This window comes from Tachysurus fulvidraco, chromosome 11 (genome assembly GCF_022655615.1).
Source record: "Tachysurus fulvidraco isolate hzauxx_2018 chromosome 11, HZAU_PFXX_2.0, whole genome shotgun sequence".
In the NCBI taxonomy this organism is placed as follows: Eukaryota; Metazoa; Chordata; class Actinopteri; order Siluriformes; family Bagridae; genus Tachysurus; species Tachysurus fulvidraco.
This window is the reverse complement of record NC_062528.1, coordinates 13,750,403-13,767,368: the sequence shown is the minus strand read 5'-3', so window position 1 is coordinate 13,767,368 and position 16,966 is coordinate 13,750,403. Positions and strand designations below refer to the sequence as shown.

Genomic DNA, 16,966 nt, shown 5'->3' with positions numbered 1-16,966 from the left:
GACTTACGTAACAATTCCATGTCCTTTTTTCGTAGAAGAGTTCAACAGTTATCTTGTTAAGGGGTTATCTCTCCTTTTAGTTGGCAAAAGGCTTAAGGGCTTTAGATAATACTTGCTCAGGTCCAGCCAAGAATCAACAACATCTCCATTGCTGTCAAAAGGAAGGAGACATACAGCACTATTCACACCAAAGTAAAATAATTTGACTTTTGGAGTTATGGGTGCGCATGGATCCAACTTGGATGAAATCCTAGCTGAGGACATGCACCATTGGTACAATAAGTTCATGAGGGAGTCTCCATCAGGACTCATCACCCTGTTTGAACTTAAGAACATGCTACAGATGCAGGGTATGACCGAGGAGGCCAGCAGCTATGTTGACCAGGTCTTCTACACTTTTGACATGGATGGGGTAAGAAAATCCACACTTCAGTTAAAATCAAATTGAATAGTGGAAAATAGAAATAATTTGCTTGTAACTATAAATTCATAATCAATAATACATCACCAGTACTTCCTATCTGACCCCAGATCCTAACAAGCCGGGATTATTGAAGAAAATAATTACACTGTGCTGTAATGTTTTTGTGACAAATGAAGGCTTGTTCTGCTTCTTTTTCATTCTTGATAATGTTTTTTCTACAATTAAAAAAAGTAAAAAACAATAATGGACAGCAGCTTATAATAATTTAGCTAAAAGCATGTACAATGAGGTCACCCATATATACCTTTCTGTATAACATATTCAAGATTGATAGCCTAACAGCCAACAATCGGTGCTTCATGTGTCTAATGTAATGTTAATCCAGACCATTAAAAGAGTTGGTACTGCAAATGCTTGTATTTGACGTTGTATTTGATTGCTAGGCAGTGACGTTTCTTTAATCGATGACATCCAGTGCAACAATTGCATACATACCATAAAGATATTTCTACACAGGGCGGTTCTAGACCTTTTTTAGGGTGGCTCCAGCCCTCCTGTCTGTGATCTCCTGTCGGACTTTAAGTATAATTTTTACTTTCAAAAATAAAAATGACGTTAAAATGCAGGACATGTCGTCGATGGGAAAGGAAATTATTTTTCAGTTTGATCCAAGAGAGAATTTTTTTTACTTTGCTTTTACGCGCGTGCGTTGTAGTCTTTCAAAACTGCGTCATCAGCTGTCTGCTTTATTAGAACGGAGAAGCACAGGTACGCGCAGCGTGCACGCGCAGTCAGAGCTGGAGGCGTTTATCTATAACGATAATCGGCGGAAAGCCGCAAAGTGTCTTGTGAATATTTGTTTATTAATGACTGCATTCATTGGACACACTGTTTGCAGAGAATGCACACATACATGAACGGATTTGATTCAAGACTGGCATCATTACATCATGCATAACATTTTGGTGTCCACTTTTGCCATTTAAAATACCATAACTTTTGGCTTACTATGTAGTCATATAATATATAATATAAAACTCTTCTTGTTTTAAAATCTCACTGAGGGCTAAGCCGCAATAATGATGAAATCCTAGAACCGCCCCTGTTCCTTCAACAGATTTTCTCCCAGGTATAACCTTGAATATCTCTCATTCTGTTTAGGATGGGTATATTGATTTTGTAGAATATATAGCAGCTGTAAGTTTGCTACTGAAAGGAGAGATCAACCAGAAACTGAAATGGTACTTCAAACTCTTTGATCAAGATGGAAATGGGAAAATTGACAAAGATGAGATGGAGACCATATTCAAGGTATCATTTTACTTGTGGTTTGGTATTCAGTATGAGAAGTAATACTTGTATAATGTATGAACTCTTCTGAATGTTACTGGGATTAATGAGGCTTCCGTTGAAATGTTTGTATGTTTGAAGATTTCTCTTGCTGAAAAACAAATAGACTTCAGTGGCAGAGATTAACCATGAAGGAGGTTAACAAGTCTGATCCTCTGTTTCAAAATGCTCTTAATCTTTGAACCCACTAAACTTAATCCTTACCTAAATCTGAGTGGCATATTGCTTACTTCATTACTGTACTGCAATGCTCAGCTACTCGGTTGATCACAAACCCGCAATTAACATTCCTTGTTTCATGATTAATAGGTTATTATTATAGGTTCGCCCTTAGAAAAAAGATTGATAAAAGGTTTTCTGTATAGTTGGCCTTGCTTTCCTAGAGGAAAACACTGATTTTAGCGTTACGCTATAAATCTTTACATAGTTTTAGATCATGAAGTTTGAAACTGATGGTATTCATTTTGTAGTTTCCCAAGTTGTTCAGGTTCAGGATGAGTATTTGGCATAAAAATACATTTTTTTCTCCATAGCATAAAAATTAATTTAGAACAGAAGGGCAACAGAAAAGAGTTTAATGTGCTGAGGATTGTTAAGTGTTGGATAGCAAAGGGAAATCTAAGAGCTAAACTTGACATTTCTATTCAGGCTATTCAAGATATCACCCGGATCTATGATGACCCTCCAGAGGAGATTGTGATACTCATTTATGAAAGGATTGATGTTAATAATGAAGGTATGACCCGGTTCAAAATGTTATATGCTGTAAGAGACTTAAACATTTCTCAATAACTGATTAAGTTGACCAAAGAACACATTTGGTTTCAAAAGTGTCTATTAATCCAGATTATGTTTACCACTTGATAAGTTATACTAAACAACTAATTATCTACATCTTAATAATAAAGTCATTTTTTCCTGATTAGTGTGCTGGAAATGGAAAAAAACCACAAATCTCCCACAGCACTGCAGGACTTTACTCTGACAGCTCTGTCCTAGGCCACTGACTTCACTGACTTTAGTTTATTATGCCTTCTATTTTAGGTGAGCTAACCTTAGAAGAGTTCATCACTGGTGTTAAGGAGCAACCTGACATCATGGAGATGCTCACCAGGATGATGGACCTGACTCGTGTGTTAGAGATTATAGTCAATGGACAGAAGAAGTTGGTTAAAGACAGTGTGTGCAATGCCAAGTCATAGACAACAAGCCTTAGTCCCTTCACAATGTGCAACCTTAAAAATCATTTTGTTATAACTGAATAAAATGAATTTAGGTGATAGGGGAGGTAAATGTAAAGGATTTCACATATACTGTATATCACGTGTCTTTGTATCTACAGACCGAATTGTTTTCCAGAATAGGAAACTGGAACTGTCTTAGTGAATTGTGTTGAAACCAGCAGACACCTGTAGCAATATTGTTTTAACATTATTATTATATATCCACATTTATAGCTTAAATTTTTCTGCAGCATTTCTCCTGTGTTTTTTCTTCTTCTTCTTAGATTAGACCACAATCTCACTGTGTACCTTGTCAATATGTGCTTGATGTTTATTTTATGACTAAAAAGACTAATTCCAGAATCCTTTTTTTTATTGCTATATAATGTCTTTAATCGCTGCCTTAAATAAATCTGAATTTGCAAATCCCGCTTTTATTTTATTAACCAACATGTGATCAGCCTGTTTGCCTTCTAAAAGTAGTTTTAGAATGTTCTAGAAATAAAGCAGTGAATATAAATACCCTCAACACATTTTAGTGTCTAAAACCAGCAGGCATATGCAGAACTCAAGATAAAATATGTTGCTGAAGTAAATTAAAATTGATTAAATATTGATTAATTTTTGAAATATTGATTAAAATCCACAGGATGTGACAATATTAAAAACTACATATAGAGTAGCCTCACTAGCTCTTCTAATCTGTCCTATGAAAGAAGCTTTAGGATAAATCTGACCCAAGTATAATTAGTTTTATAACTGCATGTAGAATTATAACCTCATGTAACCTGAATTTGTCAATAAGCCTCTGTCGATTTAAAAAGGTTCACTACACGGGGTATGGAAAGTCTTGTATGTAAAGAAGAGAACTAATTTTGTTCACTCATCATATAAAGTCACTGAGCTCTTTGAAACAGAATTGCCACACATTCCACATTAGCTAACCGTTTGTCTTTAGCAGATATTTCATCTACAGTAGGTGCCAGTCTTTGTGCTGGCAATTCTGTAAATCAAACAGTAATATTTCAGAAGACCAAAAAGCAAATATTTCATTAGGACATGCAATATTAGTAATGCCAGCAGCGAATGCAGGACAAAGTGACAGTACCAGACAGTATTAAGCTGCAAATTGCTGCCAAATCTTAGAACAACTTTGTGCATAGCAATATGTAGTTACCGTGTACCTATAAAGTGTATCTATACATTACGTGGTCTCAATCAAAGGGCCAATTAGTGTTTAGGAACTTATATAATAAAGAAGGGTTTTCAAGCATGTTCTTTCTTTAAAACTTCTCAGAGAACATTTTTAGAGTTTAAATACACCTTGTAATTAAACCTAACTCCATGAGACATTTACAGCATTGTTTAAAATAAGGGACTAACAACACTGTTAAGGCTAAATGAACAAACATAGATGATACTTGACCACACAAAACAATTATATAAAATTTGCTTTGCATTAATACTTCTAAAGGCCTTCATGAACTAATTTGTGCCACTTCACAGAGCCTTTACACAGTTCAGTCATTGCAATAAATAGGTTACGAATATTAAGAAAATGTATTGTTTATTTATTTGTTCAGTAACTGTATTATTCTGGTCAGTGTCACAAAAGAGACAGTGCCTATCCTAGCAATGGCATTTTTAGGATGAACATTTTTAGGATTTTTGATGAAATCCAAGCAGGCATAAAGAGAACTGCAAAACTTTAAATCCAAGTCAGGATCAAACCCAGGACCGGATCAAGCCCTAAAGCTGATGTTATCTAACGTGACACTCAAATACATTTCAAACATTTTTCTGTATGCTTTTAAAACATTTCCGGTTTTCTTGAAAAACAGTCTATTAGATCCATTAGTGCAGATATTAAACAAATGTCTAATGACAACAGATTGTGTGTCCTCACTTTAACAACAGAATATTTATAGTGTTAAAACATTTGACACTCAGAATCATTACTGTGCATCTACTTCAGTATACTTAAGTATACTACTTAAGTATATTCAGTGACTTTCTTCGTGTCTGTATGTGTCAGTCTTTCATCTATCTGTTATTGTGGAAACAGAAGGCCACGGTGTCCTTTCCCGGTCCGTATAGGTGTGTGCGATTTATCTAAAATGATTTTTTTTCAGTTACTGTTGTTGTCAGAATCCTGATTCTGTGTTTATAGCAAGAAACCTTGCTTAAATTTGAACTTAAATGTATCATTAACCATTAGTAAACTTGTATAGAATGCATACTTGGTCCAGGCGAATACTGTGCTATACAATGACAAGTTAAACATTTCAGCTGAGGTTGAATTCTGTACATGATTTGCTAAAGCACATGGTCTGATGTCGAGCATTTCATTAGGGTCAATGGCCTACAAAAGGTCTTCATGTCCTTGATGGCATTAACCAATCGAATGTCCTTGAAATCAAAAAGTAAACCTGGAAAAAAAAAATCAAATAAAGAATGCTTGTTGCTACATACTTAGTCAACTTCAAATGTTCCAATCTAATCAGCTTTTCACAACATCGCTACAGGTTCCCCTCCCTCACCCTAACACACACTATTTAAGAACACCAAGTCCTGATGCTCTCTCACTGCACTCAGGCCCCTTTTGCCTCAACACCGCCTTTCCAACATCACAGGAGCTGCCTGAATTTTCCAGATAAACCATGCAGTGTGAAGAGACCAGGCTGAGCAAAAACTCCTTGCTGCGTGCGCTGAAGCGCTACAGCACTGCAGTCAATAACATGGAAAAGACCATCCTGCTGCCCAGCCTGCTAAGAGACGTCCAGTCTGAAGACGACATGGACTGTGAGGCTGTAGAGAACAGCAAGGACCTGTATGAATACTATCACATGCTGAAGGTGATCAGGAACACAGCAGAGAGTGGACCGTTGCCCTACGATGATGGGCACACAAAGACTCAAGCATCTCTGTACACAAGCCTGGAGCCGCTGCTGGAGGCTGACCCAGAGGCGTTCTTCTACTTCCACCTGAGAGGCCTGTTCTCTGTCATGGGTACACTCACGAAGAAATCACAGAATCTTACACACAAATACCTGGACATTGTGGGCGTTGGAAATTAGATGACTAAACCTCAACAGTTTGGCAGCCGTATTTCAGCAACAATATCAAAGCTGTAATATATGACATGAAAATTCCACTACATCTTTTCTTGTGCATCTGTTTAGAGAGTAGTGTCAAGTGCAATAAAATCATTGTTATCACTTCAGTCACCTCTTCATTCTGTTCACTGCACAGAGGAAATTGGTAAAGTGACCTAATTAGTCAAACTACAGAAAAATGTTTAAGGCAAGTATCCCCAGTTTCAGCCGTTCACCCTTTTTTAAATTTTTTTTTATTTGAATTGATCTGGGTTGATGTGTATTAAAAAAAAAACAAAGTGTATAAAAGTGATAGTAGAGAACATCCACAACAGCAGCTTCTAGATTTCTTTTTAACCCACATGAACACATTCATAAACTAAAAAAACAAAACAAACAAAAAAACCCATCAGAGAGTCTACTGGAAAGTCAAGAAATAACAGTCAGATTTTGCTTTTGAGCTTTTCTGACTCAACATTTGAGAGCAACATTTAACATCACATTACGTCATACAGCAATGAATTAGTAGAGTCAGCAAAGTGTGAGAATGCAACGTAGCTGTACAAAAGAGTTGGAGAGTTGAAGCTGATCTTTTTGTTCAAAGTGCACAAATGAGAGAGCCGGACAGACTGAAGCACTGCTGCATGGGTGTCTTTAGGTAGAGATGAAGCAAATCCGTCTAGCACCAGTAATGGTATCGTAGGTAAATACACCAATGTCAGCATAGAAACTACACTAAAAAAGGCAACCTAAATTACTTTCAAATAAAACTTTTGCACAGCTAACAATGACATCTATTACAAAAAAATAAAAGATGTGTATACAGGAAAATTAGCATATTTATACCTTAACCTACAGTATACTTAACTTCTCCAAAAGAAAATTAATTCCAAAATGAATTATGGATTGCTTTAAAATCTTTGTTTAGCTCTTGCTAAATGTTAAAAGTCATTAAGTGTAAAACGAGTTGAAGCACTGGGAGTCTCACTAATGTCTACAGACAGATTTAGAACGGACTCTTATCAGTTTTCAGATGAGCAACAGAACTTTCATACTTTTCCCCAAAATGTTTTCTGCTTTATATGAACATCAAATGTGTAAAAAATAACAAAAATGGAATCTTTGCCTTTTAAACGGTTTAATTAAATATTAGAAACAATATATTTAATAAGCATTGTCTTATACACGTGTACATGGTAGACAGAAGATGATGTCCAGAAATGTTGTCCACATCTGTGAAAAGCAGCTCCACTCAGCGGATCGGGTGAAACGGCTCTACGATCTCTGCAAACGTCTTCTTTTCTGAAGAAACATTTATCAGTCATCAGTCACTCACATGTACTAATCACTGTGTGTAGTGAACTCATAGAGCAGCTGCATGATTGACTATTAAATATGTACTATTTCCTTGTCATTACCTTTCTCTGGAAACTCTACAGGGTGCAGTCGGATGTATTCATTCATCTCTCTGTCCAGTTTGGCATATTTGTAATTTTCGATCTTTGTTAAATGGTAGCCGAGGAACCAGCCAATAGTTATGAACAATGCTTGTCGATGGACACCTGCAAAAACACACAGTACAAAAATACCAGTGCTTTAGCTGCAAGAACCTTCATGTTCCCATTAATTACAGTTATGACATTTGGCAGATGTGCCTATTTATAGCCACTTACATACATCTCATTTATATCAACCGAGCGTGTCAGGGATAAGAGCCTTGCTCAGGGGCCCAGCAGTGGTGGGATTTGAGCACAAGACCTTCTGGTTAGTAGCCCTATCATAAATACTCAGCTACCACTCCCCTAATAAGCAAATAAAGGCCTACAACATACATTTTCCAATAGAAAAACTTGTATTATTATTGGAACTTGCAGTAGAATTTCAAATGTCACAATTCGTTTAAATATATTCCAATTACCCCAAACCCCCAAACATTCTTTTCAGTATTTTATATTAAAACCCCTTACAATTTCACTGAATAATAAGCATTTGTTCACTGAATAATACGAGGTTGTATGCTTGGTGCTGCTCTGCTCATCTGTGCCTCTGTCTTACTTTCTGCTTCACTCTATACATCCATCCATCTATCCAATCATACTTTTCTGGCTCCTAGCTGCTGTGGACACAAGGATAAACTGCACACCACTGTGTCAAAAAAACTGACATATTAGCCTGTCTGGAAAGATTTTATCCCCTATTACTAATTTCAAATAATTTTAATTCTTTTCTGTGGAATGGACAAATGTATTTTATTAACCTTAACATTATAACAGGTGAGTTGACAATTCATGTTTTAAATGGTGAATAATTAAATTAAATATTCTGAATACCTTCCTCACGCCTACTAACATCAGGCATCCTCCAGATTTTATTTAGCACTTTTCCTCTTTCACCTCTGACATTAATCCCATACAACTCCCAAAGCCTCAAAAAGTTCTATTATGCAAAGTACTATTTACGAGTGATGATGGCAGACAAATACAGACCAAAACAATTCTCAGCGTTTTTTTTTTTTTTTTGTTCAATGACAATATGTACTCGGTAGCAAACTTTCACAGACCTAAAACTCCATGTTGACCTACACAGACACTGAAAAAGAATTAAGATCATTCCTTAAAAATAAATGACAATACCCACATGTAAACCATCATAGACTAACTAACAAACTACTTTGAACAGGTTTGATGATCTGTCTGGTTTCCACATTGCAAAATCAGCGGTTTAACACCAGTTTCATAACCTGCTGATAATCGATGTAAAAGCCATTCTCAAAATTTGGCGGCTAAACTTTACCAGTGACATTAGACCTTGTAATTGTTGTCAGATATTTTGGGCATAAACATCATCAGAATGTTAACAATAAACTAGGCTGCATACAAGGAAATACTCATCATATACGTGTAGAAAACAAAAGGTGAAGAATAATAAAGGGAAAAGATGCTTGTTGCTTTCATAGCTAACGGATCATGGAGTGATTGTGAAATTTTATGGCATCATGAATTCTGTTACACTGATTATGTTTCAGTACAAAAACCTGACCAACTCTCTGCCAGGAGGGTTTGAAAACTTTCACTAAGATGTTGAGCCAAACTTGAAATGATCGTTGTTTTGCAGTGAACGTTTCTGTCTCCTGGTTTGAACGTTGTGGTCTGAAGTGAGTAAAGTCCACATTCACAAATATAAGAATTTAAAGAGATTTTAAATATTCTGCACAGTGCAATGGACCAAAATTCCAACCTGGTTAGAACCTTAAAGAAAAGACCTTTCATTCATTCCAGTGACATTATATGCATTTTAAGGGTCCTAAGAATGTTTTAGATAACATATATTATGGCACAATGTCCCTGTAGCTGGAGCTCAAAATCACTTCTGTTTCATTCTTATTAATTTTGTAGATGAGCTTTTTTTTTTGCTATTGTTTATGAAGAGTGTCAGTAAATCTGATGGGAATTTTATTGGTCTAACCAAAAAGAAACAAAACCGTATTTTCACCCCTGAATAATTGTATGCTATATGACTGAGATAACAGAAAAAATGAACTTAATTATGCCATTTTGTTCTGTTAAGAAAAACAGTATAAAATGAACACGTATTAACATAATAAACTTTGTTTATTTTGCATTATAATTCACACAGATAAATAAACACTTGCACTAAACTGTACACTGTAAAAGAAACACACAGAAGTCCTCGAACTACTGATTATATTCTCATCATAGAAAGAAAAGCTTTAGTGTAAACATGCTAAAGGGTATTAGCATAGCTAGCGTTAGCTTGTTAGCCTGTCAGTCACTCACCCGCTTTAATCGCAGGCCTTCGGTTAAGCGAGTTATGAAGCATAGCTGTGACCCAGCCGGTAAACCCGAGCCATACCGAGTTTCTGTTTATGATTCCCGGTGGAGGGAGAACTTTTGCCTCATCGGGGAGAAACCCCATTTCTGAGGATTAAATGTACGGCTCCGTTAGAGTGCTACACAGCGCTAGCTCTTTAGCACATCACCTCTCAATGCTAACCAAGGGCGATGTTTAGGAGCTTGCGCAACATATGCGTCCGTCCGGGGGAAAACACGGCGCTCTGTAAAGGTTCCGGCTTCTTGTAAAATAAGCAGTGTGTCTATATTGGCTGATGGTTTATTTGTAATCATAAAATAAATAAAAGAATAAACAAATAAAGATGAATTACTCTCCTTCTATATAACCGTGATATTAATATCACAAGCAGTTGTTTTATAAATAGAACAATATTATCAGAGTTTATTCTAAAGCTTAATTATATTAAAGACCAGCACAACAAATATTAATAATTTGTTGATTTTTCCATGTGCAGAACAACCGATTATCTTTATTGCACCATTTCATACACGATTTGCATGAAAATCCCAGAAGATCAACAGAATATCTTGTTCATTTGTCCTTATATTCACCTCCCAATACAGATCTGTTGGTGAAAGATATACCTGAATATTATCAAACTTTATAAAACGTCTCAGAGCAACACGAGAACCAAATCACAACGTTAAGAAACGATTTCACATGTTTCAGTATTGCACACAAAACTCTCATGCGTGTAACAACATGGCTCAGTGCGCATGCTCAATGAGCAGAACTACATTTCCCAGAGATCAGCGCGCTCCATTTCCCCTTTTTTTGGGTTTGCACCGTAGAGGCGATGATGTCATTGTAAAAAACGAAGGAAACTCTGCGTTTAGAAGGAGCACATACTGAGATTGAGGGAAGGACTAGATTTGAGATCACGTTTGCACAAACCCTCAGGACAGTCTGGATGCGTGTGGAGTAACACATTGTCCGGGGTGAAGCCCCTGTATCAGTAAGTGGATATATATATATATATATATTTTCATCATCTTTCTCATCTCATATGAAGATGCTAAGTGGTTAGCTGAATTGTCTGCTGTTTTTTTCATGCAAGCTGAAAAGAGATCAATCTGCTTGCAAGGTAAGGAGCACAAACAGATTCACACTGCAATTGCAGTAAATCACAGCATGATCAGGATCATGGCTTGTTGAGATCTGAAGTGCGTCTGCTGTTGCTACATTGGTGCAAGAATTCTATTGATCCATCCATGGTGCTCAAGTGCCAATGCATTTTTCATGTGTTTACTCTGTTCCTCTATCCATCTATAAAAAATGCTTCATTTTTTTTCTTCTACAGTGCTGTTTTGCACAGGTGTGTGTGTGTGTGTGTGTGTGTGTGTGTGTTGGCTTGGCTTGGCTTGCTTGGCAAACCATGCTAGGCCCCTTTTTCTTTACATTCCTGGTTTTATTATTGCAGTCCTCTCAGCATCTTTCTACATGCCTTGGCAACGACACCATTAACACACATGCACAGGAGCCTCAGCTCGTAGCAACATAGAACACTGACTAAACAAAAGCAAATGAGGCTATCATTCTGTCTAAAAAACAGACCGCTCTGAAAACAAAATGATGTTCTTTAATTAAACCCTGCAGGGATGTGAGGCCTTTGACCCCCCCCCCCCCCCCGAGATCAAACGTCAATTTGATATTATTTACATAATGCTTCTAACAACAGTCCATTTCACAGGATAGATTTACAAAAATCTAACTGTCCATGTTCTTGATCAGTAACCGCTTTTCTCTGGTCAGTTAGGGATCTAGATTGTATCCTGTGAAAGCTAGGTGTGACCCTGAAAGGAGTGACGAGACATCTCATGGCAGATAGTAATAAGTGACATGTGACAGTGTCAAAAAGATCCCTGAGACAACACAAGGAAGAAACCTTTAGAAGAACCAGACTCTGAAGTAAACACACCCTCTTCTGGGTGACACACAATAGTGGGATTCTAAGTCATTACAGAATGTAGGTGTAGAACAGAAAAAGAAACAGTACTTTGACGCAATTAAAGTGATTGCGTTAAATATTTGTCAGTTAGAAGTCACAGGAGATAGACACAGCTCGCATGATGCTGTCCTTGCACAATTTTTTTAAAACTGTGATTTTTGGTATATCACATTGAGCGGAGTGGCTCTAATGCACACTTGATTCTCTGTATTTCTCAGATAATTGTGACCATGGAGGATTACGATTACCTCTTCAAAATAGTGCTAATAGGAAATGCAGGAGTGGGCAAAACCTGCCTCGTCCGGCGCTTCACTCAGGTCTGTCCAATTATATATTTAAATATGTTTTCCTTAATCAATAAGGCACTCAGTAATGCTAATAAAGCTTATAATGGTTGAAAGTGGGTGAGTCCAAATGATGTTCTGCATATTAGTCATGCTGATTTCTTGCTGCTTGGATAAGTTAGCATTTTTGGCCAAATGACAGGATTAAAATTTAAACTCCTAACACATCTAGATCCTGTTTAGAACATTGTTTTCTAATCTTGTGTACAGAGTATAATATACTACATATCAGGTGGAATGTTGTATATTGACTGTTTGTATATTCTATCCCTTCTTTCTTGTTCTAGGGTCTATTCCCTCCTGGTCAAGGTGCCACGATTGGGGTTGATTTCATGATTAAAACTGTGGAAATAAAAGGGGTGAAAGTAAAGGTACTTAAATGGTAGTGATGCACAGCGTTAAATATTACACTCATGAATATATTAAAGTTGCAGTGCCATACTTCCATGCAGTGCCATATTGAGGTATAACCTTACATTTTAGCCATTTTTTAACAAATTTTTATTGTAGATTATTATATTATTTATGTATGTGTTGCAGTTATAGAAGTTTCTATATATATATAAAAAAAAAATTAATTAAATGCCATGTTTCACACAGATCTTTCCTCTTTCACACTTCTTATTATAAACTGGTCTGTTATGTAGTTTCATTTTAATTTTTCCCATAAAAAAATAATAAAAGTTATTGAAAGTCTTTTGTTGTAGTCTGTGAGAGATGCCATATGCATGTAATCATGTATTAGAGTTTCAGGGCGGATGAAGTCCTGATTCAGCTGCTATGTGGTGACTGCTATGTGGTGACTGATTGATTTACTGATTTGTTCAGCTTCAGATCTGGGACACAGCGGGGCAGGAGAGATTTCGCTCCATCACACAGAGTTACTACCGTAGTGCCAATGCACTCATCCTCACCTATGACATCACCTGTGAGGACTCGTTCCGTTGCCTCCCAGAGTGGCTGCGGGAGATCGAGCAGTATGCCAACAATCAAGTGGTGACCATCTTAGTAGGTGAGCATTCAAACTGTTTAACTAATTAAACGGTTTCTTGTGTCTTTTCTGTTTATGATGCATTAAAAAAATTCTGTGGATAGGAGAACTATTATATTGTTTCCCACAACAGTGTTTTCCATGTAAAATATCAGCTCTCTGTGGATATTTTAATTTCAAACATTTCTAGAGAATAAATGTGGATTGTTCTATGATAATTCTGAACAGAATTGGGCACAGGATTCTGACACATTATCTCTTATTAATAATCCAAATATAAATCAATGTATTATTAGCAATTAGCTCCTTTAGCTTCTTTATCGGGGGGCACGGTGGCTTAGTGGTTAGCATGTTCGCCTCACACCTCCAGGGTTGGGGGTTTGATTCCCGCCTCCGCCTTGTGTGTGTAGAGTTTGCATGTTCTCCCCGTGCCTCGGGGGTTTCCTCCGGGTACTCCGGTTTCCTCCCCCGGTCCAAAGACATGCATGGTAGGTTGATTGGCATCTCTGGAAAATTGTCCATAGTGTGTGATTGCGTGAGTGAATGAGTGTGTGTGTGTGTGTGTGCCCTGCGATGGGTTGGCACTCTGTCCAGGGTGTATCCTGCCTTGATGCCCGATGACGCCTGAGAGGCACAGGCTCCCGTGACCCGAGGTAGTTCGGATAAGTGGTAGAATATGAGTGAGAGTGAGAGAGCGTGAGAGCTTCTTTATCCCATATAACTATATGGCTAGCTTATTGCTTGTAAACTAACTTACATACATATCAATTTCTGAACTGAACCATGCTTTATTCACACTCGTGGTAATTGTATGTACCATAATAACAATATTTAACAGTATGTGATATGAGCTATAGTTTTGGTCATTACTAACATAATTAGCATAAACTAGCACAGGTCACAGGTAGACAGGATGTCACAGGTAGACTCGAGTAGGGTTTCAGTATGTGACTTTTGATTTGCATTGTAATGTTCTACATAGATGATTTTAAATTTAGCCTAATCTAGCAAAAGTTACCACAACAAACAAAGAATCCTGTTAATCATTAACATTATAACATTATAACATTACAAGCTTTTAACGCGTAGACCCGGTTTCAACTGCTATTTTATGTTTCATTGTGTTCTTATTGATTCTGTTTATTTTGTTTTTTATTGTTGTTTTACTGGAAAGCACCTGTGCTCCTTTTGGCTGTTGTAAGGTGCTCTATAAATAAAATTTGATTGATTGATTGATTGATTGATTGATTGATTATGAAACCTAGCATAGTAAACATAGCGTAGCTTCTGTGATGTCATTAATACCTAGGCAACGTGATGGACTCAAAGGTGGTGAGGCATTCAGTTTGGAATCAGTTTTTTGTTTATATAAAGGTTTTTAATGTTATTTTATTTTTCTTAAATAAAATAACATTAAAAACTTTATATAAACAAAAAAATGATTCCAAACTGAATGCCTCACCACCTTTGATAATGCTTTGATAATGCTTTATGATACGACTTGCACTCAAAATATTTTTCAATTAACACTATAATATCATTTCAGTTGATCAGACCAAATGATCAGATCAGAGCAGCTATCGTGAATATTAATGTATTCAATGCTAGAGATTTAAGCAGTTATGTACGTCACTCTGGATAAGCGCGTCTGCCAAATGCTGTAAATGTAAATGTGAGGCTCATCTCGAGGACTTGCATCTTAGAGATTTTAGTGACCACTTGTGTTTTTCTTGAACAGGAAATAAGATCGACCTGGCTGAAAAGCGAGAGGTCCACAGACAGAGAGCGGAGGAATTTGCTGAGGCCCAGAGCATGCTCTACTTGGAGACGTCCGCCAAAGAATCTGACAACGTGGAAAAACTCTTCCTGGATTTGGCCTGCGTACTGATCCGTGAAGCCAAGCAAAACACGTTGGACAACAACGAGTCTGCGCCTATGCCTGGAGAAGGCAAGAACATCAACTACCTAAGCTGCTGCAACATTAACTAGGGATCTTGGCTGCTAATCTGGCAGTGGGTACTTTCCTACCCAATGGAGTGCAAAATTTATGGTGATTTTTGACGTCTCATGAGTAGATTCCTCGTTGTCACCACTATTGAGGTCTTGGATGCTTTTCGACCCATATGTTAAACTGGGTTTTTTTTAAAAGCTGCTGACTGTACCACTAGAAAATCAAGAGGAGACGTATGCTGCCACCACTGAGGAGAACCTAAGCTCTATGGTACCAGCTAGCTGGTATATTTACAGGCCAGACAATGAGTTTTCTATAATTCAATACAACACATAAAGATGCGTAGGCCAATTTGCCTACTATATAAATAATATGATCAAAAACATACATCTTCACCAGCAGCAGTCTTGCTGTTTAAATTGAAAAAGCGTCCATCACACAAAATAAGATATGAAAAATTACATTATGTCCCAAATTCAAGTTTAAAATGCACTTCCACAAAGTTACTGGTAAGAATTTAAATGTAGGAAAATTATTGTGTGGCTGAACATTTTAGAAAGTCTTAGAGAGTCTTAAACGATAGGGAGAGAAGTTTATTATAGATTATGTGATGTTTTTCCATAAGGGAATTACCTAATTATTCACTTAGAAACATAATCTCTTTTGTTTATTTTTCATCTTTTTTTAATCTTGAGTGAATTCTATAAAGACAGTTGCACAGTTAAAATGGCATCTCCAATACATTTTAGCAGACATCAAGTAAATGTTATTGTCACATGTAAGCAAGACATTGTTTAACTTTCTGCTTCAGGTTGATTCCAATACAATGCATATTACAAATATGCTTTTGCAATGCACAACTGTAAACAGTGAATGAGGACATATAACTCATTCACACACACACACACACACACACACACACACACACCCCTCCACTCACCCACCCATACTTTGCAGTCCGTATATAATTAGGCAGTAATAGAATTTACTTTTAAAAATGTTTAGCTCTATACTACAGTACTTTGGATATGAAATGAAACACTACTGTTAACACTACTGTTCCTATTCCTTCCCATTAGCTGTGTGCTATTGTATTGTTCGTTTATAGACAAGAATATTCTTTCTGGTTTGTTAAGGTTCTAGATGTGGTCAAAACATCTGGAGTTGTTTCTCTGGGAACACAAAAATGAAAAAAGTCACCATAGTTCAGAAAATCAGTGACAGCAAAACATAAGGTGTATTTAAACTGTTTTGTACTATATCTGGTGGGAAAGCAAGTTGGGTGGGACGGTTTTAAAATGGTAGGCATCATGTATGAAACATGGTGGTGGTAGTGGAACGGCTGGTTGGTAGAACTGTCCAGTATTGAAGATGTGATTGGCAATGGCAACATTTGCCTACTCAGATCCAAACAAATTACAGAACGCTGTTAGACAGTCCCACCACCTGCAGCAGGACAATGACTGCAAAACTACTGTTAATGCAAATATTAACCTTTTCTGGGCCAGAAAGTGAAATATCAGTTAACAACTCAGCTTTAAATTATATTTCCCTTCCAGTAAATCCCATTCAGAAAGTAGGAAGTGAAATGGCTGTAGTACAGGCCTAGCAGAGCATCACTAGGAAACAAGAAGACGCTATTTATATTTAATACTGATGCTTTGTCTGCTTTTCTTCTTCCTTGCAGACTTCAGTCAGTCATTGAAGTGACAATTTAAGTGACAGTTCTATTTATCATGGTGATTTGCCCAACGTATTGTTTAACTT

At 36.9% G+C, this 16,966-nt stretch overlaps 4 protein-coding genes across 5 annotated transcripts; 3 read left to right on the top strand and 1 right to left on the bottom strand.

Moving 5' to 3' along the window:
• Positions 1 to 58: 58 nt before the first annotated feature.
• On the top strand, positions 59 to 3,423 carry guca1c (guanylate cyclase activator 1C). Its single transcript, XM_027147690.2, has 4 exons — positions 59 to 412; positions 1,586 to 1,735; positions 2,423 to 2,510; positions 2,819 to 3,423. The coding sequence occupies exons 1-4, from the start codon at positions 218 to 220 to the stop codon at positions 2,974 to 2,976; spliced, it is 591 nt and encodes a 196-aa protein (XP_027003491.1). The 5' UTR covers positions 59 to 217; the 3' UTR covers positions 2,977 to 3,423.
• Positions 3,424 to 5,601: 2,178 nt separating this feature from the next.
• LOC113641836 (thyroid hormone responsive) lies at positions 5,602 to 6,215 on the top strand. The gene has a single exon (XM_027144888.2). The coding sequence runs from the start codon at positions 5,658 to 5,660 to the stop codon at positions 6,072 to 6,074; it is 417 nt and encodes a 138-aa protein (XP_027000689.1). The 5' UTR covers positions 5,602 to 5,657; the 3' UTR covers positions 6,075 to 6,215.
• A 998-nt stretch (positions 6,216 to 7,213) lies between these two features.
• On the bottom strand, positions 7,214 to 10,158 carry ndufc2 (NADH:ubiquinone oxidoreductase subunit C2). The gene is made up of 3 exons (XM_027144901.2): positions 9,890 to 10,158; positions 7,511 to 7,654; positions 7,214 to 7,394 (listed from the first exon to the last, which is right to left on the bottom strand). The coding sequence occupies exons 1-3, from the start codon at positions 10,026 to 10,028 to the stop codon at positions 7,345 to 7,347; spliced, it is 333 nt and encodes a 110-aa protein (XP_027000702.1). The 5' UTR covers positions 10,029 to 10,158; the 3' UTR covers positions 7,214 to 7,344.
• Positions 10,159 to 10,736: 578 nt separating this feature from the next.
• Positions 10,737 to 16,966, top strand: rab30 (RAB30, member RAS oncogene family). 2 transcript variants are annotated; one of them, XM_027148177.2, is made up of 6 exons: positions 10,737 to 10,920; positions 11,023 to 11,049; positions 12,132 to 12,230; positions 12,545 to 12,628; positions 13,086 to 13,269; positions 14,987 to 16,966. In XM_027148177.2, exons 3-6 carry the CDS (start codon positions 12,144 to 12,146, stop codon positions 15,235 to 15,237), a joined length of 606 nt encoding a protein of 201 aa, XP_027003978.1. In that variant the 5' UTR covers positions 10,737 to 10,920; positions 11,023 to 11,049; positions 12,132 to 12,143; the 3' UTR covers positions 15,238 to 16,966. The 2 variants fall into 2 exon arrangements, with proteins under 2 accessions (XP_027003978.1, XP_027003979.1); XM_027148178.2 differs by lacking the exon at positions 11,023 to 11,049 and having other exon boundaries at positions 10,738 to 10,920.

Coding starts and splice junctions, on each gene's coding strand:
- rab30 (XM_027148177.2), top strand. CDS start 12,144: ATGGAGGATTACGATTACCTCTTCAAAATAGTGCTAATAGGAAATGCA. Junction 12,231..12,544: donor TCGTCCGGCGCTTCACTCAG/GTCTGTCCAATT, acceptor TTCTTGTTCTAG/GGTCTATTCCCTCCTGGTCA. Junction 13,270..14,986: donor AGTGGTGACCATCTTAGTAG/GTGAGCATTCAA, acceptor TTTCTTGAACAG/GAAATAAGATCGACCTGGCT.
- guca1c (XM_027147690.2), top strand. CDS start 218: ATGGGTGCGCATGGATCCAACTTGGATGAAATCCTAGCTGAGGACATG. Junction 413..1,585: donor ACACTTTTGACATGGATGGG/GTAAGAAAATCC, acceptor CATTCTGTTTAG/GATGGGTATATTGATTTTGT. Junction 2,511..2,818: donor GATTGATGTTAATAATGAAG/GTATGACCCGGT, acceptor CTTCTATTTTAG/GTGAGCTAACCTTAGAAGAG.
- LOC113641836 (XM_027144888.2), top strand. CDS start 5,658: ATGCAGTGTGAAGAGACCAGGCTGAGCAAAAACTCCTTGCTGCGTGCG.
- ndufc2 (XM_027144901.2), bottom strand. CDS start 10,028: ATGGGGTTTCTCCCCGATGAGGCAAAAGTTCTCCCTCCACCGGGAATC. Junction 7,655..9,889: donor AAGGCCTGCGATTAAAGCGG/GTGAGTGACTGA, acceptor GTGTTTTTGCAG/GTGTCCATCGACAAGCATTG. Junction 7,395..7,510: donor TGTAGAGTTTCCAGAGAAAG/GTAATGACAAGG, acceptor ATGTTTCTTCAG/AAAAGAAGACGTTTGCAGAG.